The sequence below is a fragment of the Pollachius pollachius genome (assembly GCF_949987615.1).
Source record: "Pollachius pollachius genome assembly, chromosome: 14".
Classification (NCBI taxonomy): domain Eukaryota; kingdom Metazoa; phylum Chordata; class Actinopteri; order Gadiformes; family Gadidae; genus Pollachius; species Pollachius pollachius.
The window spans coordinates 16144707-16166809 of record NC_136947.1 but is presented as its reverse complement, the minus strand read 5'-3'; the positions used below and the strand labels follow the sequence as shown (position 1 = coordinate 16166809).

General features: G+C 46.5%; 1 protein-coding gene across 1 annotated transcript in view; it reads right to left on the bottom strand.

Annotated features, from left to right (window-relative positions):
• Positions 1-1220: 1220 nt before the first annotated feature.
• LOC307085763 (glypican-1-like) overlaps positions 1221-22103 on the bottom strand; it is a gene marked incomplete at its 5' end in the record, with an annotated part of 20974 nt that continues 91 nt past the window's right edge. Inside the window, 8 exons of the mRNA XM_079750624.1 lie at positions 1221-5805; positions 6935-7110; positions 7602-7735; positions 8243-8371; positions 11156-11286; positions 11797-11962; positions 18834-18997; positions 20910-21137. Coding sequence (XP_079606750.1) covers positions 5597-5805; positions 6935-7110; positions 7602-7735; positions 8243-8371; positions 11156-11286; positions 11797-11962; positions 18834-18997; positions 20910-21137 — 1337 coding nt within the window. The 3' untranslated portion in view covers positions 1221-5596. The remainder of the gene's footprint in view (positions 5806-6934; positions 7111-7601; positions 7736-8242; positions 8372-11155; positions 11287-11796; positions 11963-18833; positions 18998-20909; positions 21138-22103) is intronic.

The window sequence follows — 22103 nt, the reverse complement described above, 5'->3', positions numbered from 1 at the left end:
TTTGTGTTTGTATATTTGTGCGTGTGCATTTTTGTTAGGCCCACACGCACACGTCTGTTTGTGATTGCTGTGTGTGTGTGGTGTGTGTGTAGGAGTGTGTGTGTTTGTCTGTTTTTCTGCCATTGCATTAGTTAAAGGCAAGAGCAGGAGCTGCATGAATAAGCAACTGAGGCGACAGGTGAAATGTGTCAAAAGATGAATAAATATTGAACAATTTATAAAATGTGTGTCAGTCAAGTAATTGGTCTCATGACCTATGAAACAGTCGTAATCTTCTGGCATCTCTCTACAGCATCGAACAAGGATGACTGAAGAGTCCATCAGTGCATAGTTGAGCATGTGAACTAAGCGTGTAGGAGCTCTCCTGGAGGGCGTCTAGTTTAATATCTATACCACATGGGCGGATGTGACATTCCGCCCAAACTCCTTCTCTCAGTTCAATCTCATTGTTGTGGCAACTCATCAAACAGTGTTTCTTTGCAAATCTGTGCCTGGGGGATGGAGAGAAACTGAAATGAGCGGTGTATACTAGAACTCTGCGCATACCTACGATGTCCCCATTCCTCGTAGGCCTACATATACGGTGAAGTAATTATATGATGTTCGGGATGATGGTGAAATATTGCCCACGAGCTGAGTCTGACGGCCCCCCCGACCCCCTTTTTGGTTCTAGTGTGTCGTTACTTATATATCGTGTCACTGAAACTGTGACAGGCAGGGGGGAAATAATGATGTACTGAGCTCTGAGCGGGACAAGCTCTCCGCCGGAACCGCTTCCGTTTCTGTGGAGCGCATGGAGGTTTTAGAAAGAGACACTCACATTTACACACACACACACACACACACACACACACACACACTTCCCTTGGGTCTTGCTTACCCTTCTTCTCGGTGTGGACAGTGGGCACAGTGGGCATGGAAAACACACAACAAAGCACTTTGCAAGCAGACAGCAGCTGTCACCTCTGACATCCTCATTACAGTGCGTTGGGCCTTTAAAGGCAGAAGATATTGCAGCTACGAGGAAGCAGGCACACAAGGACCACTTTGCATGGTTTGGAAGAGTACTGTGCGGGCTGCATGTTTTCTAATGTGTTGTTGGTGTCCTATTGGTCAAACAAACACACATAAACAAACACACACACACAAACACACACGCACACACACAAACAGATGTCATGCATACATATTTTGCAACAAAAAAAGACACATACATCATGAAAATTGTACAATGTATATAATTGACATAGATTCCGGGAACAAATGACAGCAAATGACACATTTGTATTTTTTTTCCAACCTGTCTGGATTCTCTCTTCACAATAAACACCAACTCTCCATAGGCTTTACATACAAAAAAAACTAAACAAAACTTGTATTTTCTTTAATTGGCACTTCTCCACAATGCCAGCCACATTCAACTCATTAGTAATGTTGTCTATCGTCGTCAGATCTAGGATCAGTGGGTGGCTTTCCTTGACCACCCGCTAAGACATGGCAGGATCGAAAACATATCACACAGACTTAAGCCTTGGAGCCACATCCTTCAGCTCCTTGGCATCTCAGACATAACCCAGGGGCCCCTCACTGTGTGTGTGTGTGTGTGTGTGTGTGTGTGTGTGTGTGTGTGTGTGTGTGTGTGTGTGTGTGTGTGTGTGTGCTGTTTCACCACAGGTGATCAGGTGTGACATCGCTGGTCCATATCTGTCTGCATACAAACATCTCAAATCAATGACGATTTCTGGAACGGGCCCCGCGACTCACCTATTGATCCACCATTTTGTAGTCTTATTTTGTGCAGACAATGCCATTATATTGGCCTTATAAAAGTGCAGCGTATTTAAGGGGGGGGGGGGGAGGACAGAAGTGGTGGCACAAGCGAACAAAATCAAAAGCGGAAGAGGACAGAAAGGAGAAGACCAAAGGATGGGGGTGGGAAGCCCGGGCGGGGTTTTGGGGGGGGGGGGGGGGGGGCATGTTGGAATGGGGTTGTGCAAATTTTGGCCGATGACATCGTGGTGCATAGCCATTGAAAGTGATGTCATTTGAACATACTGTAAGTCGCAGATCTTTTTATTGGAATGTCCCCACCAAAGGTTGTGGTCCTTCCCCTATGACAGTGACAGAGAGGCCGGAGAGCACAGGTTCAGTGTAGATCACCGTGACCAATGAGTTCCCTTAGAAGCTATAGCCCCTTATCTTACTTTCTTTCTTATCTTCTACCAGATATTGAATTGACCCCCAACCTCATCAATGTTTTCCGAAAGGCAGTCACAGGCTAAGGTCTAAACCGGGGAGCAAGGGACATCTCAATAAAGAAACAGACACATCCATCAGACACAAATGTACACACACACACACACACACACACACTAATACTCCTAGCCTCAGCTCATACCGATCGTAGCAGGGGGCGGTCAGAAATAAAAACAACAAAAGCGCATTTTCGAGCACCAAAGTGGCCTGAGAAACATAGTAAATAAAGACACGAGGGAGAGAGAGAGAGAGAGACAGCCAAGGACAAGGGTCCTATCTGCCAACAAATGTCAGTTGGAAGACGCCTGGCAAGAAGGGGACCACAATCCAGAGCTATTCAAGGAACGGTGACACAGGTGCGATCAATCAGGTAATCATAGTAGGCAAGCTGTTATCCCCAGGTGGAGGCGAAGGCAACGGCTCTTTTTATTTGTCTTCCCAATCCGCCTCCATGAGCCGTGGTAAAAGTCCTTTGCTTGTTCGGTTATTTATTAAGAATATCTTTTTCAGGAGGTATGTGTTTTTTTTTTTTATTTATTGGAATGATCTGGCTCTTATTTCTGTGATTTGGCATGGATAGCGTCAGCTCAAGCCCCCTGTGGAAAACAAGCAGGCGAACAAAAACAGATCTTATTGTTGAGTGGACCAGATGCTGAATATTTGCAGATCTCAGCACCGTCACTGTTCGTGTCTCAGCCCCTTCTTTCCTTTGTGTTCCCTTTCGAGGGACGGCCCAGCTGGGAACCGGTACCAGCAGGTCTGGTCAAACAGGCCTCTGGTGTGGTGGGCTGGGTTCAGCTGTGGAACACACGCAATGCCCTGATTCCCAATTCATCGGAGGATCTGATCTCCCTGCAATGGTCTGAGCCTCATACGGAGGACCCCAGCCGATTATCTAATGATGCGTGTAACGACCTCCCTCGCTCTACGGCTGTACGATCGTAGCCATTGTGCATTCGAATGACTAACGCAACAATTAAAACCCTAACCCGATCTCCCAGGCCTCGTTAGCCGAGCTAAAACATTAGGCTCCTTGAATCAAAGGCCTCCATCCATGGCAGCCTCCATCCAAGAAATCAATTATTATAATAATCGGCAAACTAATGCTTCACAGATTGATGCAGTACACTGAAATTACTGGTCTCAGATGCATCCTTCTCTCCTCTGTTTTTTCCCTCTCCTTCTCTCTTTGCCTTACCTTCTCAAGACACAAAGCAACAAACACTGATGCCTGCACAACGTGTATACATACACATATACATACATACCTTCATACCGAAATACATACAAGCAAACATCCACAGCTGTCCCGTACCTCAACACACGTCATTCCAAATGAGATTGCTGACCTTTCAGTTAAGTTCTGCACCGGCACTGCTTCCTGCCAAAAAGTGATCTTCAGCTCAGTGAGGTCTTAACGTTGCATTACCCCACCCGCCCAAACATTCCCCAGTAGGGTTTACGTTTAAATCAAACACAACGTCATGGTTATGTCGGGCTGTGCCTCGTGAGGGAGACCGACTTTGAAGTTCGTGCTGACTGATGAAGTGAGGGGAGGAAATAGAAGAACCCGCAATTGAAAAAATATAGAGGAAATAGAGCAAGAAAATGAAGAAAGGGAATACAGCGAGCCGAAGGAGAAGATAGGAGCTAGATTGAAATGGCCGGGGTACCAACATATATTCATCTCTGTGCCAGAATGAATGTCCTATGAGTTTGTGTGTTCGTTCTGTATAGCGGTAGACAGTCTGTGATGGAACAAGTGGTTATAGTACCGTGAAGTGCTCTGGGTAGTGAGACGGCTTGTGCTCTGATATAGAACATTGTTTGAAAAAATATGAACAAAAATATGCACCAACGCTGGTTGTGGTTATGATATCTTCCTGCAAACATACAGCCTCTGTAGAGCTCATGAAATAGCACATCAAGGGAGCACATTCATTGTTTTTGTTTGTTTTTGTTTTTTTGCCTACAATTGACCAAAAAACAAAAGAAAAAAGTGATATGCTTGCACTTGCTATTTCTCCTTTTTGGTGACAACATTGATTTTCCTATTATTCGAAACCCTATTCATTTCCAATGGCGTGTTCTAACTCTTTAACTAGGAAGGGAATGGGAAGGGGGCGGTGGGGATAGGGCTGGGGAAGGTGGGGGAGGTGCAAGGTGGAGGGAGAAAGGAGAGGAGGGGGGGGGGGGCAGCTAGAGGTTCTTAAATGACACACCCCAGCTCCCCAAACATTGATCTATGGAAGGAAGGTCACCCGAGACCCACAGGGCATAGCCTAGCATGTTTTCTGCTTACATGGGGCCTTCCTCCCAGGGGCCGGGCGTAGGGGATGGGCTCTGGGGTGGAGCGGGAGGGGGTGGGGGTTCAGTGATGATGATGAGGATGAGGATGAGGGTTAGGGGGTGGCGGGCAGGGGGTGATGAAGGGTCACATTTCTTTCACAGTGGAGGGGCCGTGGTCCCTGTGAGTGTGATCACAGCTATTATTACAGCTTACATGACTAAAGTCACAAAGTGCTGATGCAGGGGGGAGTGCGTGTCTGTGTGTGTGTGTGTGTGTGTGTGTGTGTGTGTGTGCGTGCATGTGTGTGTGGCAGGGGGTCATATATATATGTGTGTGTGTGTGTGTGTGATGATGTCGTGGCTTTAATATCTTAAGAGGTTTGGCGGGGCTTACCCATGGCCATGTTCAGATTATCCCCTTGCCAATGGTTAAATTCCATTTAAAGTTAATTTTTTTCTATGAATGCTACAGAGTGGGGAAAACCCACTCGGGCGCTCAAATTCTCCAGAATCATTAATAAATAAATAATCGTGAATATATAAATTTGGCAGACGCGGCACTAATCAACGTGGCTCCGCTGTATTGCAGAAGCCCCCCGAAACCTCTGGCTCCCCCCCCCCACCCGTGATGCGACCCAGCCAACAACTAGCGTCCCAGCTCGTACCGTCTGTCACTTGCCTCGTGTACACACACGTCACCTCCGGAGAACCCACACACCCAGAAACAAAAAACGTTAGAAGATGCAAAAAGACCAGCTCTAATGGTGTCATAATATAGCACAAAATAAAAAAAGGACCAAGAGCAGAACTGAAAAACGGTGAATACTAGGAATACTCATTGTTCTGTCTGTTCTAACGCGTGACCCAAAAGGAAGTCCATCTGTATATGTTTTTTTTTTCTTTCCTCATAACTGTTTAGTTTTGGCAAAAGTAACTGACTCCAGACTTCTTGTCCCGCCCCTCTTAAACCCCACCCACCACATTGCCTTATAAGCCAAACCCTCTCCCAGTGTCCCAAACTCAGTCCCGATTGGCAGATTCCACCTGTCAATTATCGCCACAGCAGCAGCAGCAACGCGGCCAATGAGAGCAGGGAGCTGAGGACGCAGGGGAGGTTCTGGCTGGCCGACCCCTTGACCACCCTCTTGTTCTCCGGGCGGGCATACACCGTGGGGGGGTCTGTGATCGGGACAATGAGACGCGGGCTCGGGGGGCAGTCATCGGCGCATATCCCGCTTCCTGAACCGCTGGCGTCATCACCTACAGACAGGGGGAAGGGCAGACGGTTCAACGGTGTTTAATGAATGAATCATCAGCTATGTTCAACGCCTGGGGGGGCACGCATAGTGAGGCGGTAATTAGGGTGGTTGGACTCCCAGCTGGAAGGCTGGCTCTGGGTTTGATTGAAATCTATCTGAACTGTACTGTGTCGCCTGTTTATTATTCCTGGCACTTTCAGTTCTATCATTAAACATGATTCTCCAAAGCAATGTTAACGAGTGCACTGCGTCATATCGTAATGTATTGACACTACTAAAGTAGTTATTTCAATACTTGAAGTGTTGCTTTATTCCATTTGCCGGTGTGGTTGGAGCGGTGCCTTCCTGAGCTAAATTTAAAATATAGGTGGTTGGCTCATAGTAGCTCCAGCCCCAGACTGGAGGATTAGGGATTCAGCAGGAGTACTTACACAATCAACCTCACATAATGTCTGACCTCAATTACTACAAAACTGTCATCATGATTAAGGCCAAGCTTTTTTTTATTTTCCCAAGCATACCTTCCACGCAATCCCCAAAAGAGCTTAGCAAATGGAGTTTTGAATTCTGTGCGATTCACAGAGACGGTGAGATGGGTCTTCAGACTCTAATACCTCTCTTTGAGAAGTAGGTAAAAGAACCGCTCCCTAGAGGGATTGCAGAACTACAAACCAAAATCGACCCAAAATATTAGCAGGGAGAGAACACATCTGTCCCTGATCACATTGCAAAAGTCATCAATAGTGAAAGCTGCAAAAGCCAGCTTTATCTTGTCAAAAGAGGAAACGGCTTTGAAAGTATGATTTGCATTACTGTGAAATCTAGAGATAGCCAATATCTGCAATGGTAAGCCCAACAAGACACCTGCCTTAATGTTTGATGTACAATCTAGATGTATCCGGAAACATGATAGACTGGTCTCAACAGAGCCGTGTGAAGCTATAAAAGGTGTCATTCAAGATCCTCTGGCATAATGATCTGTCTGCTATGGAAGCTTCCTTCCTTCCTATACATTTTTTTATTCATGATATTTTCCTTTCATATTTGTAATCATTATTTAATTGTTGGTGAGACATTGAAGCACTCTAACTAGCTTAAAATATTTTTGAGGATTTTAGCAATGTCCTTACTGGTGTCCACAAAGTCCACGTCGTTGCCGTTCAGGGCATTCTTCAGTCGGTGGGTCATGATCTTCAGCTGCATGATCTGCTGGCGTATAGTCATGTCTGGTTTGGTGATGTCAATCTCCACCTCAGGGTTGTTGATCTGGCTGGCCAAACCGTCGCCCATGACCTCAGGCAGGTACCTGACAATACACCACAAAGGCACGGACACACATTTTCACGTACACACACACACACACACACACACACACACACACACACACACACACATACACAAACACACACAGATGTACACACATAAAAAAATAGATAAAACTCAAGTCACAATTCTCTTAAAATAATATTTTTTTCAATTAAACCTAGACAGTACGACACAATAGTGTAAAATAGAATAAATAAATACATATAGAAATAAATACATGCATAAATATGCATTATAAAACAGCATTGATGAATACTTGATCCCGATTGGCCTATAACGTGTCACAGGTGTGCATTCCTTTTCAACAACGGCACACCTCTGCCTTGTAACAGTTCCAAATTAAAGCGCTACAAATCCAAATGGAAAACAAATGGTCCGCCAGAATACCGACCAGATGTCTCCTTGACAACTCTAAAACAACAAGACACTCAAAGCAGCTGATTTAAGTGGATCAATATCGGCGTGTCTCACCTGGCGCGGTTCATCCCGTTCCAACACCTGTCCTCCGCACCTGCTCCGGTGGCCACGCGGTCGCTGCAAAGGACGCTGGGAAGAGAGACCCAGTAGGGCTGCATGTCCTTCAGCCTCCTGGACACGTCCAACACCTGCCCGTCGTCAGTGTACATCAATGCACGGTATTCATAATGCTTTCATGGATGCCCCATGCAAAACACTGTAACATTATGTCCAATACAATACACTATTGTATCTGACTATTGTACCCTTTGACAAAAAACGTGACATATTTCTTTAAGGGGTCTTAAACTAGAACCACTGCTTTCTCTTTATTTATAATTATTTTAAAATGGAACAGCAATTAGCCCGCACGTCATTCCAGCCTTACTGGATACCTAGCATCTAAAGAAGGGATATGGCACAAAAAGGACAAAACATTCTTTCTTCCCATCGTTCCATTTCCACATCCATTGCCTCATCTCACGGCCTTTGATGTGGATTTGGACTGTATCAGAGAACATAGTTTGGCCTGACCATCATCAATAACAAGCCATATAATAAGTGATACTTTAGAAGCCTGGACAGCCGCTCCATAAGAGGTCAGAGCCAGCCCCTTCAGATTCCATCGGAAAGGCCCGACGATTGAGTGCACTTACCATTTGCTCTAGTTTGCCGGTGCTGGGCTCCACCCTGTCCTCCAGAATAATCTTCCCCCCTTTCGACACCTCTTCCTGGGCTGTCGTGCTGGTGGCCCCCTCCCTGGGACTCCCACATGCCTGGAACACCTGCGGCAGAACCAAAGCAAACACGCAGAAGGAACAAGAGAAAATAGAACGAGAGGTTGAAGAAATGAGAAGCCATGAAGGAATTTATCCGCGTCTTGAAAGAAACTTACATTAAAGCAGTTTCCAATAGTTTTTGACCTGTTGACCTGACCAGTTGTTCAGTATAAAAATCTTTGCGACCCCAACTTGTTACATTTTTGTAAGGAATATATGTTTATTTGAGGAGCAGCATATCACTTCTGGCTATATGTATCAGCGGGCCATCTGTTCATAAATACGGGACCTTCATGAGACCTCAGACATAATGTTTTCTTTGATCAAATTCATCAAAGCATCAAATATCTATCTCGTGTAAAATACACTATAAAGGGGGCAGAGCAGGATGATCTTTTTTTCACATATGATTGTTTGACAAGGAAAACGGCAACAACATGCCTTTTAATGGCCGTAGCTAGTTCAGGCGGGACACTCTAGTCATGCGCCCTCTATCAGCTGACAGCTAACGCGGTCCAGGTTAGGTGTGCTGGGCATGATTCCGCCCACCACCGCTTTGTATGCAACCTATACAATGGGTGGAGATATCTGATGCACCCCATGGGGGGGATTGTATAGCGCTCCCTGTTGGTATTCTGTATCTGACATCTGTATGTCATGCTTCAAATCCCACAGCAGGGAGCACCAGGAAAGAGGGGAACCATTTCGCCAAACTAAATCGTATTAGCATGGCATGCATTAAATGGGCACATCATGATATGAGTTATTCCTGAGAGAACGGCGCGATCGGTCGAAGAAAGCACGGCTCTGCTGTCTGCTTTCTCCTTCCAGAATTAAAATGAAACTGGAGCAGTAAGGTTACAGACTCACCCTGTACACTTTACTCCTCCTGCTAAGTGTGGACTCAATGTTGCACTGTATATAACCTTTGTGGCTGCCCCGTGTTGACAGGAATGAAATCCAATAATGCCGAAACCAACTCTGTGAATAGCATCATTGAATGGGAAGGCTAAGCTGTACTTTGGCTGCTGCTGTATAGCGACAAGAACTGTATGTTTTACTGGATCATGGTGAGTTTGTGTTTACAGTAGGTGACCGCAAACACACAATATAGGAGGCTAGGACAGATTTATGCTACTGCTTTCACAGTGCCTGAAGGACTGATTCATGACATTGCCATGGTAGATGCAATCACTCTCGACTATAATTATATGCACGTGTTTATATATTTACCCGCACCACAAGAAGAGTCAGGTTAACTCTGGCGTATTTGGAGTAGCTCTAAGCCTGTTGTACTTGTATATAGTCATAATAACATTATCCTGTGTGACGTGAACTCAGTCTTTACTGCTAGGTAACATTTTGTGGGTTTTGAGGTTGATTGATTATACTATTGTGCTATAAATTATACAATGTTTACTTAGATCATATAATCTTGCAGAAAATAGAATAAAATAAAAAGGTTTATTTTCATAGTTGTTTACTGATACGTAATGATGATAAATATAATGCTGCCATCAATCACGTTTCTGTTTTCATACAATGCAATTTGAATCAATGTATGATTTACAATACTCAATAGAATAACAGGGAATATAAGTGAACAGAATGACTTTAGGGGAGTAGAAGTAATGACTTTATCTTCAGCAATTTATATCAAATGTATTCAATAATATAAACTGTAATTATAAAATAGAATCCACAATGTGTTCTCCACGCGTCTGCGTTAGCTTTAGAAGATATGCAATCATTTACTTACATCACCGTAGGGATTCCTTGCCCTTATTTGATGAATAATATAAATGGACGCAGGTAAAATAAATGATAAACTCTCTAAACCAGACAAGAACCACCAGAGACACGCCATTCTACCACGCTATGAACACACACACTCTTTATCTGCCAACCAGAACAGAGCAAGCCTTTATTTTTCCTCTCACTATCTCACCGCTCCTTTTTCCAGCCCTTTTCCACAACAATACCGCACCGTGATCCCTCTCTCACAGCTGCCTTTGTGTTTAGAAAAGCGTCATGAAACAATATCGCTCAAACACCATTAAACACGAGGAGTGAGGCGTTGGGACATGTCCTGTCATGATTCAGATCGCTGTGTTTAAAAGCAGCCAGGTATGCGCTGCGGTCTACTATTCCACTGCGAGATTCGAAGGAAGCAGGCGTCACGCTGATTTGCACAAATGGTGAAAGTAGGGTGACGTAATGCGTCGGCATTTTCGACATCTGCAGTGCCGAACTTTAATGAGAAGACAGGCCTAGTTAAATCAGGAGAAGCCGTTGCACATGACCACATCGTTTAGGTATTATAATCGCCGGCAATGTTGAGTAACAACCGTTGGACATGGGCAGGATAGTGTAGCGGATAGGATGTTCGACTCCCAGGCTAAAGGTTCCCGGTTCGATTTCCCAAGCGTCTGTAAGATTCATTATCAAAGACGTCAAACCCTATACATAACCTGATGTGTTACATAATAATATGAGTTGCATATTTTTGTTTAATTGAAATTGTATATTCTATTTCATACCTAGACTCACCTACTGTTTAGCTCTTTCATGTTTCTTATCATGGCCCTCACCACAACCTTAGTATTGCAATGTAAATACAGAATGACATCACAGCATCACAGCGGATCATAAAACACTGGGACTCTGCACTACTGCTTTGGACAAAAGTGTCTGCCTAATGACTCCATATGCAACACACACACACACACACAGTATGCCTCTTTAACAACCCACCCCCTTTTCGTGTGGACATGACGGCAGCATCCTTACCTTGCTGTTGACGGCCTCTATGTTCTCCATCATGGTGGAGATGGCCTCCGCTATGCGGTTGGGCAGCGAGAGGATCACCACGTCCACGCCGGTGGGCCCGTCGAAGCGGCCCGCCACTTGCACCATGGTGTCTACACAGCAGCCAGACACACACACAGCGCAGAGGCAGAGACGTAGCGTTCAGCAGGGGAGGGTCAAGGGGGAAATATTAACCAACCGGTGTGCCGCGTACGCGGACTAGACAGCTGGTGATAGTAAATGAGAAGGTGCGACTGTTTAATGAAGAGCGAAATTATGCACAAACACAGATGGGTGGCTGTTTAAAGAAGAAATGAGCACAGAGATCCGGTGGAGAAACTTGTTGGAAACACGTGTGTGTGTGTGTGTGTGTGTCTGTGTGTGTGTGTGTGTGTGTGTGTGTGTATGTGTGTGTGTGTGTGTGTGTGTCTGTGTGTGTGTGTGTGTGTGTGTGTGTGTTTCTGTGTGTGCTTGTGTGCACAGGGCACTGTCAAAACATACTTAAATCATTACACACGGATTCACAGACACACTGTTAAAAAAAACACACTTCGATAACCACTGCACAAATACGTGTGTATGTGTTTGTACGCATCGCATTGTTTGTGTGTCGCCCTCTTTACCAGCCAGATGCCTCCACTCTGTGTTGAGGTCAGCCTGGTTGGCCAGGCAGCCCTTCATCACGTTGCTGCAGTAGTTGGCGCAGGGCCGTGCGGACGCCATGCCGCGGCAGTGGGGGCAGTAGGTCATCCTCATCATGGCCCGCATGCACTCCAGGCTTAGCTGCACCTGTGGACACCAGGGGGTTGGCATGGCCGTATTGCACCAGTATTTTTGGGCCTTTGTAAACAGTACAGCGAATGCAGACAGGAGGGCAGCGTGATGGAGAGAGAGAAACTGTAGCCTCGTGGGACTATACGTATATTCACATTGGCGTTTTTGCAATCAATATCATTCTGGCCTTGGTTTGGCAGCCATTGATCTCCAAATGAGGCCACTGCCTAGCACAGTTAAAGTAAACTCCAGCCAATCAGAGTGATGCTCTTGCTCTCTCAGCCCTCGCCAAATATAGTCGGAAATAAAGCAAACACATAATTCTAATCTGAGAAAAGCCTCTTTGCAGATTTTTGCTAATCTTTTAACAGCACATTGTTCATTGTCTATTTTGGATGGAACTGTTTTGATTGCTTCATCGAGTGCCACGTTTTCCCTGGGCGCCGCTATTGTTTTTGAATGCATCAAGACTACGGCCCTCTTTGTCTGCCATGAACTGAATCACCCTGCCCTGAGCGCTGATTGGACCTAGCATTCGTACAGCGGGGTCGGGATGCAGGCCAGACCGACCTGCAGAGAGTAAAATAATGGGAGCTTGTGAGACCATCCCGGTCTCATGAGGCTTGGACTGCAGGTCAGAATGAACCCCGGGTGTATTGTGCACCAGGCGGTTTCAGTCACCGGTGGATTTTCTATTGTAGTAAAAGTGAACAGTAAAGATACATGGTGGAACGACGTTTAATTTGACTATGGGTTCAGCTGACCTCAAAACCATGGATGATCAGAGCCAGCCAGTTACAGACCAGAGCCCACCACGGCAATTTCAAGTCGTTAGATACTTCTTATTTTACTAGAAGGTCTCGGCTCTCTTCTATCTATTACCATTGCGCCCGTTTAAATACGTTTCATGTGTTGGTGACGGCTGCATTAAGCCCTCTGGATAAAATGTGGAGGGACCCTTTTCCTTCGCCCCCGACAGTGTTGGAAACCAGACTGCCAGTGGTGGATCACCACCCGCAGCGACCTGCATTCAGCGTTGCCATGATTTCATTTCTACCCCCGTTGCCTTGGAAACAGAAGACTTGGTTCCCGGAGAATTTGGCTTTCTTATTACTTGTTTCACAAATGCCGGCAAAAAGGAGCCCGACTTCCCATGCAAACATTCCCCCGATCCCTTCATTCCTTCCATCTTTCCCCGCTGCCTCCCCTTCCTCTGTCTATCCCACTAGGCCTCAGACTCCGCCTGGAAAGGGCCTGTGTGCGTGAAACACTGAATCTGGGTTAATACCAGTAAGCTCTGTTCACACGAGAGCACAGCTATGCATACAAAACCCCAGGCGAAAATGTGCATGTGTGTGCGTTTGTGTGTGTGTGGGTGCATGTGCATGCTTGCATACGTATATCCATGTGTTTGGGTGTGTTTGTGTGTGTGTGTGTGTGTGTGTGTGTGTACGTGTGTGTGTGTGTGTGTGTGTGTGTTCGTGTGTATGTGTGTGTGTATGCGTTTAAGGACTAGCGAGCCCAGCTATGCATACAAAACCCTTTTAAGCTGACATCTAGGCCAGCCCTGATCCTGCATGGAGACTGTTCCCCTCTCAGTGGCGAAGTCAGGGAAACACTTTCAACAAATATACACTACTTTATGCTGGGAGACGGGATAACAAGGATGGGCAGTGAAAACAAACCAGCAGAGGCCTGGGAGGACACTTCCCTTCAATGGATCATAGCGCATTTATGCCTGCATGGCAGTCTGATTAAAAATAATAAGGGGTCTGGGGTTAAGAGAATTAACATTGTCAGGACCATGGACAGCAACCATGTCAATATAACAATAATAATACAGTATCTTTTCTCGGATATGTCGTTCTCAAACAAAAGACCAACGCAAAGAAGAATGAACACAGACAATTACATTATAGGAGGTTCAAAGGAAACAAGAAAAAGTCGAACGCAAAATTCCCTCACACTCCCAGACTGCAGCAAAGTGGAAGGAAACTTGAGTCACAGGGCCTAGTTCTATCTCCCAACTCTAATACTTCAACCACTCGTTAGTCAGCGATGAGTCACACACGCACACACACACAACGCTCCTTTTACCCACAAACAACATTCAGGGGTAGAGCAGAGAAGATTAGAAACAGAAACAAACCCAAAACAAGAGAGGTATGTACGACAAGGCGAGCTAAATAAAGAAAGGCGGAGGCCTTGATCGTGGCGAGGGGTGCGAACACAAAAGAGAGACAGACGAGAACTGGCGGCACTGATAGAGAACGCGGTCGAAGATGTTTTCACAAATTCACTTGATCTTACATCAGCCGTGCGAGCTGCGATTGCTGGGAACTCCAGGGCTGCACAACAACCGCCATGAAGCAGCATTTTTTTTCCCTCTTCTCTCTTTAGAAACCACTAATCGCCTGAGGGAGATGTTGTCATGAGCCGCCATGCTGCCCACAGTCTGCCTTCTGTCCTTACTTCTCACCCCATGAGGGCGGGGGACACAGACGAACCAACGGATCACAACGGCTTTGACCGGCCCTCGACTCACGTCCCTTTGCCGCCGCCAATTCCCCTTGCCTTACATGAAACACTATCCACACTTCTGCATCTAGACAACGCCCCCTCTGTTGACAAGTGAGTGGAGGGTTCTGGGTTAAAATCCTGAACTCTGGGGCTCCCACCACCACACCACAACGGGTCCTTCCACAAAGCGCTCCCCTCTGTACCTGTCAGTATCGGTAGCAGCTTCTATCGCGTTGCCAGAGGGCGACTGAGGACTGATTCACTCATCTGTCCCCTCCTCTCAGCGCTTCACTGTGTAATTAGGGGAGACATATGAACAACCAGCAGCAACCCTCCTGCATAATGGAGTGTGCTGCTCCAGACTCCTGGCCTCCGCCGAGCGATGTGACGCGTGGCCTACTTCCTGCTACCGCTGCCGTCTGCTCCTCGGGGGGGGGGAATGCAGGACTTTTGTTTTAAAGACACGGTGGCTAATACGAGCCGATGTAGACCAGGAGTACAGGAGTACAGAGGGAGTCTCTACCCCCAAGGGACAAACCAGGGGAAGATAAATTCCCTAGACTTCAGTGTCGCCTACACCGATGTCAAACTGATCTGATCTTTATTCCTTGGTACTGGCCTCCTGCTTCGGTTGAAGAAGCTATAGACATAACCTCTTGCTGTAGTTCTGTGATTTCAAACAATATCGTGGCTCCATGACAACATTGGGGGCAAAATGATTATCTCACCAGGGGATCGTTAAGTGTCTAAGCAGAGCTATGAATAGGTACTGTCGGTGCTGTTTGGGCGTAATCAATCGGAGATACGTTTACCACAGAGGAACGAGGGTAAACCGAGAACCAAATTACTATGCTTGGCTGTTGACACTGTGAGGGCAGAGAGGACAGGACGTGTCACAGCTCTGCACATCGTCAACAAACTGAAACAATCAGGTGCAATTAATTCAGTGCTACAGGGAGGGAGAGGGGAGGGGAGAGGGGAGACGGAAGGAGAGGAGAGGAGGGAGGAGGAGGGGAAAGAAGAGGAGACAAGAGGGAGAGAAGATTAGAGGAGAGGGAGATGAGAAGAGAGGGAGAGGAGAGGGAGGAGAGGAGAGGAGAGGAGAGGAGAGAAGATGGGAGGGAGAGGGAAAGGAGAGGCGAGGAGGGGAGAGGAGCATAGGGAAAGAGAAAAGTTGAGGGTTGGAGAGGAGGTGAAGAAGAGAGGAGTTGAGGATTAAAGGAGGAGGATAGGAAAGAAGATAGGAGGAGAGGAGAGGAAAGGGAAAAATTGGTTGCTCAGTAATTAAGAAAAAAAGGAAAATATGAGCAAAAAATAAAAAAGTTAAAAAGGGCCAACAGAAGCCAAAGCACGGCATGGTAGAAGCAGAATTTGGAGAAAAGCCTTCTGAGGAAACATCAGGGGCTTGGCACAGCCTTTTCATTTTCTCCTCTTTATTTCTCTTTTTTGAAGCCTGGTGCTGTTTATGTGTCAGAGGACATCAATCGAGTGTGTGTGTGTGTGTGTGTGTGTGTGTGTGTGTGTGTGTGTGTGTGTGTGTAGGTGTATCTTTTGTGTGTGTGTGTGTGTGTTTGGTGTGTGTGTGTCTGTGTGTGGGTGTGTGAATGTGTATGTGTGTCTTTATGCATACCAATGTCTGCACACTTGAGCGGCTGTGTGTGTGAGTATGAGCGCACGCGCGTGTGTGTGTGTGTGTGTGAATGCAGCATGTGTTTGCATGTGTGAGTGTAAAGGAAATATAATTGTCATTCATGACCTCTTGGAGAGGGTGGCAGCAGTTCCTAACATCCTGTCATTAGCTGCAGATGACATTTAATAATTTTGCAAAGAGCCACACTAATTACTCGCACTCTCACTCAGCCGGCCCTTTTCAACCAACACATCAGTGCTTCAGCCCCGGCACTGCAACGGAGATGGTCAGGAAACATATATAACAGGATCTAGGCAGTATTGGAAGATATTCAGTGTTTGACACTGAAGCTATAGCTGAAACTGTGAACTTGTGATTCTATTCATCCAGGCTATTGTGTGTGTGTTTGTGCTCGTCGCTGCACGCGTGACTGTGTGCAATCAGCATGTGGGTATATTTTTGGCGAATAAAGGAATGCAAGAAGACTTGTAATCGGCTTGGCAGTGGGAAGCTGGCGGAGGCCCGACGAGAAGCTGCGGGCCTCTCCAGCGGGTCCAGAGGGCAAATCAACAGGACACAAATCCCGAATAAAAACCGAGGCTTAGCGCGCGAGCACATGCTAATGCCGTCGGTAAACACAGCCCCGTTACACTGCGAACCATGGGAATGGGAATATGCTATGTTGCTGCTCTCGACGTTATGCTAATTCGGTAGCAAAACCCCTGCGTGGATGCCGTTCTGTAGCCTTGTTCCGAGTAGGCGGTGGCTGTTCCCTGTTCCGCTATGGCTCACTGCTTGGCTAGCTGTGCTCATGGTTATTCCTGGTCTCCGTCCCCTGTGGCTCTGTGGCTTGGGCTCTGCTTGTTTTTTTTTTGTTGCTGTGTGTGCTTAATTGAGACATCTTGAAGTCTGTGTGTGTGTGTTTGTGTTGTTGTGTGTGTGTGTGCGTGTGTGTGTGTGTGAGTGTGTGTGTGTCTGTAAGCAGCGGTGCCCCCCTCACTTCTTTTTTTTTGACAAAGACTTAACAGGAAGAGACATCGGCCATGTGGAGTGTATGCGCTGTCCTGAAAGTCAAGAGATGCCTGAGGTTTCAAACTGCCAAGATACAAGCTCACAGAATCCTGGTTGCTATGTCATTGAGGAACACACAGCATGGGTCGGATTTCAGTTAATTATTGCTTTGTCTGCAGATTCCTACGATGCGGTGGTGGCAGAATTTGGCCACTTGTAGAGAAAGACGTAGACATCTTCAGAATAACCCTCTTCCACACAAACAACATTCTTAATCTACGTTTCATAATCAAAACCCAAATGAACGATGAACCAAATAATTCTGATTACCCGTTTGCTCCGAGGTGTAAGAAGTTCTTTCCATCACGTTTATTTCCCAGAGGACGCACTACTCTAACTACCCCTTTGCCTTTTGCATGATCGGGGAAAATATCTTTCATCCTTCCAGCGATAGTCCGTCGCCCCCATGCCGACCCCTCGCTCAGGGACGGAGGTTTTCCAATAGTGCTCTGGTCTTCACTCCACCCTCTCCTTCTCACATAGGGCACCATTTCTCTTGGGTGCGTTAAATTGACCCTGCCCACTGCCTTGGGGGATATTTTTCAAACGTGGCATGGACATTAACTGCTGTAGCAAGGGGCTGATTGCCCCCACCCGGGGCCATGTTTCATGAAGCCCCGGTTTCTGTCGTGCATCGATCTGCTATCGTCTTTTACTCTGCCTGGAGATGGGAAAAGAAGAGAGAGGGGTACTGTGTGCTTGTATGGTGGCATGTGTGTGGGTTGGTCTCCAGGTGTGTGCTTCCGCTTGTGCATGAGTGTGTGTCCAACTGCACGGCTTTGTCTCTGCTTGTTCATGAGTGTGTGTCCAACTGCACATCTGTGTCTCTGCTTGTGCATGAGTGTGAGTCTACATGTGCATGTCCATTATGCATTAGCGTCGTTTATCCCAAATGTGTGTCTCTGTCTGTGCACTAGTTAGTGTTCATCTTCATGTGTGCGTTTGTGGCATCAGTTTGGGATTGTCCGCATTGGTGCGTTTCTGCTCGTGCATGAGAATGGTTTGTCTGCATTTGTGTAATACTGTTTGTGCATGAGCTTGGGTCCATCTGCATGGGTACGTTTCTGCTCATGCCTGAGTTTGTCTTTGCCTGCATGTGTGTGTGTTTCTGTGTGTGTTTGAGTTTGCCTTTGTTGGCATTTGTGTGTGTGTCTTTGCCAGTTGGACTCTCCAGTTGCACTCTAGGTAGAAAGGAATGCAGCACTCCAAATTATTATTAATGAGCATGTATGTGGAAGAGTCATGGAGAGGGGGGGAAAGGAGAAAAGCAGAGAATGGGTGAATAGCAGAAGAATGGATGAATAATAGAACAGCATAAGCCGAGACAGCGGGAAGAGACGTTATGGGAATAGAAACCGGAAAAAAGACCAAAAAAACCACAGGAAATGGACTTCCAAAACTTGACCAGAACTAACGATGAGGTTATGTTAACATAAATAGAATAACCCCCCTTCTGAATCCCTTCAGCGCCCGGCTAAACGGCGCCGTCAAGAAATGCAATGCTGATGAAACAACGTGATTACACCGGCCCAAAGAGATAAAGACAAAAAACAAACAGGGGAGAGGCGTGAAGGGCGATGGTGAGATCCACAGGAAAAGAGCGATTCAGAGAGCGCTTTAGACCCACGGGGGGAATGCCATGGCGGGGGGGGGGGGAGGGTTTACCTGGGACACCTTGCGCACCACGTCGCCGCTCAACAGCAGCCCCTGGGTGAAGGAGCGCGCCGCCACCAAGGCGCGCGTGACCTTCAGCTTGAGCTCGCGGGGGGCGTCGCCAAACGGCCGCAGCGTCTCCATCTGCTTGGAGACGCACTCCTGGTAGTCCTCCCCTGCAATCAGACGCATCGCAGCCTCGCCGTCAGGGGCGACTCCCTAACACGCAGCATTGATTTTCTTTGTATACGATTCAAGCTTGCGGCTTGATGGATTGCGGAGGGTTGGTGGGGAGGGAGGGAGGGAGAGGGGTTGGGTGAGGGGGGCAAGGGGCTAAGATGGATCTGAGGCCTCCAACAGTAAAGGTGGGAGGGAGAAGACTGCTACTGGGGTTAATAGCCGTGGAGCATTATGGTCTAGTGCTTGTGTTTTTCATGTGGTAGGCAGACCGCAGGGGATGTATGTGAGCTTATTCTCAGGTGGTACGTTGGAGGGTTCTTCTTGAAATACCCACATTTACGACAAAGAAAATTATAATCTTCATCATTTGGGCTATATTTTTTATAATTATTGTTTCAAATATGGTATAGTGTCTTGTTATTAATGCGAGAATAGTGTCGCTTTGTGAGTCAATCATGTTTTCCATTGTGATGTTTTCCATTGATGTTTTGTGTTCATTTTTGCTAAAATAAACACACTGGCAGCATAAGATGCGGTGCTGACATTGTCTTTCCACGTTTTCTTGACGTTTCCCACTGGCCATGGCCTATTTGCAGTAATAATTATGATTAAAGGGGGTGCTGGCAGTTTGCCCAGCCACTGCACATTTCTGTACCGTTTTTATATGAGGTGGTCCTCCAAAGGTCTTGAAGACATTTAGCGGTGCGCCTATTAAAAGGTTGGGAACCACTGGTCTAGTGGTAAGGGGATTCGGCTGACAGCAACAAGGTTACAGGGTTTAACCCCCAACCTCCGCAGTCTCCCATAAGGCATCCTTGATCAAGCCTAAACCATCCCTGCTCATTAAAGGGTAAGTAAACCCTTGCCTCAGTATGTCTGCCCTCAGGTTTCAAAAAGTGCAACCCAGAGCAGTCCTGACGGTCCTAAAGGTTTATGGAAGACGGACACAGAGGGGTCCATTGGAGAAAGTTCTAGGGGCTTTGTCATAAGTTGCCAAAACCCATAGAATGCTAGCTTGATCTAGGATGAACAGCCAAAAGGATACTACTGCTACTCTAGAAAAGCATTTTAAGCAGAAAATAGCTGAATTTCTCCCATTTAACAACGTAATACATTTTCATCAAAATGTTCATCGACACTTTGTGACAACCAAACCGTTTCCTACCGAAGAAATGGATTTTTGGATTAACTCACTCTTTAATGCTGTAAAATGCTTTGGATACAAGTTTCAGCTGAATGGCTTCATAGTAAATAGTAATGACATTGAGGAGGGATTACTTAAAGACTCAAAGGAAAAAGCCCAGCAAAACGTGGTTTATTGTGCCGTTTGTTGAACCACTAGTATGGACTGTGGGCTGGGTTTAGGAATGCTGTTCCCTATGGATAATATAGAAATGACAATGTGATGTAAAGCTGTTTATGCTAGGCGAATTGAACTATTCCGTGAAATGGCAGTGGGAACCTATGTTGTGAGATGTATGCACTTGTTTTGCAATTATTGTTTGCATGCCCTGTTATTAACAGTGATGATTGCTATTGAAAATACTGGTATTATGTCGGAACAGAACTACAAACACCATCGTATGTATAATATGTCTATGGATGGATATTGCCAGCTCAAAGAAGAAGCCTAGCTGTGGTCTCAGATGGAACATTATCCATTTATCGTCAGGATAAGTAGATGTCCTTGGTATTTACTACTAAGTCATTCAGCTGAAACTTGTATCCAAAGCAGTTTACAGCATTTAATAGTTTTTTTCATTTTACTATAATGTATTAAGTTGTCGAATGGGGGAAATTCTGCTACTTCTGTCTTAAAATGCTTTCCCAGTGCAATCGGAGAATGTATCCTATGAGGCCTAGAAATGATCTGATCTAAACGCGGCGTATGGAAGGTCTCTTGTTTACCTATGATGTACTGCTTGTTGGCCTGGTTGAACAGCTTCTCCAGCAGCCGGGCCCAGAAGTCGTTGAGGGCCTCCTCCAGGTTGACGTTGGAGGTCCTGCAGTAGCGCCTCAGCTCCATGTACAGGTCGGAGAAGACCAGGGCGTTCTGGGAGTACAGCAACCCCATGGAGGGGGCGAAGGTTTCCTGCAGTGCCACCTCAGAGCGATTCAGCAGCTCCAGCAGGTAACCTGAGACCACCAGGGGGAGAGAACAGGATCAATGGGCTGGGAGAAGAACGTGACCTCGAACCAACGCCCACCACCCCCTACCCACAAGGTAGGCTCTATTCAGATGAGGGGATCTATTATTTATTTAGATTTTTATTTAATTATTTTGCAGCTGCTCTATGGTTGAATCAAACTTCAGTCTCTGGGCAATGAACCTCGACACGCTGCAGGATCCAGATCAAATCATCATGCCTTGCCGTGCCATTTTTTGTCCTTTCAGGGGAGATGACAGCCAGGGGACTGTCATTTCCCCTTTTCCCTCCATGTCGCAGCGAGCATAGGAGTGCGGATGCTGTGCTTGGAAGGAACAGAAAATCAAAGTAGGTGTACACGTCTTCCCCTGTTAGCTGTCAGGGAAATGGGAACTCATGGCACCCCACTGGCAGCTAATGAGGTGGTCTATTTAGGCATGTATTCCCCGGTAGGCAAATAGGGATGCTTTGAATGCAGTGGATTAAAGGATTTATTCTCTTGGAGAATCTCCAGTAACTTTTCATGAAAATTTCACATCATTTAATCTTTAAGGTCTATTTCGCAAACAGACGTAGACATGTCACTAACAACCAGTGACCTCAAAGCCGACAGAATCGACTGTCCTCCCTTAGGAATGCACTGACAGGTGCATCGAGGAGCACTTTGAGGCATCCCACTGATTCAAGCGTCAGAGAGGCAGACTGAAGAATGGATGGGCGGCTTGACGGACTGAAGAGACACAACAATAAGCGCGCGCGCAGATGGCTTGGCAGATGGACTGACAGACAGGGAGATTGTGAGGTTGACAGCCTTGTTTAAAACCAAATAACGGGGAATCCTGCCTGACTGAACTGAATATAGTAGCGGTAGCAGCCAGGCGCAGGGGACGTGCAACATGCAAATCCCGGCCAGGCCCTATAGGACTGAGAGAGCTGGGGGCTGCCAAGAGAGAGA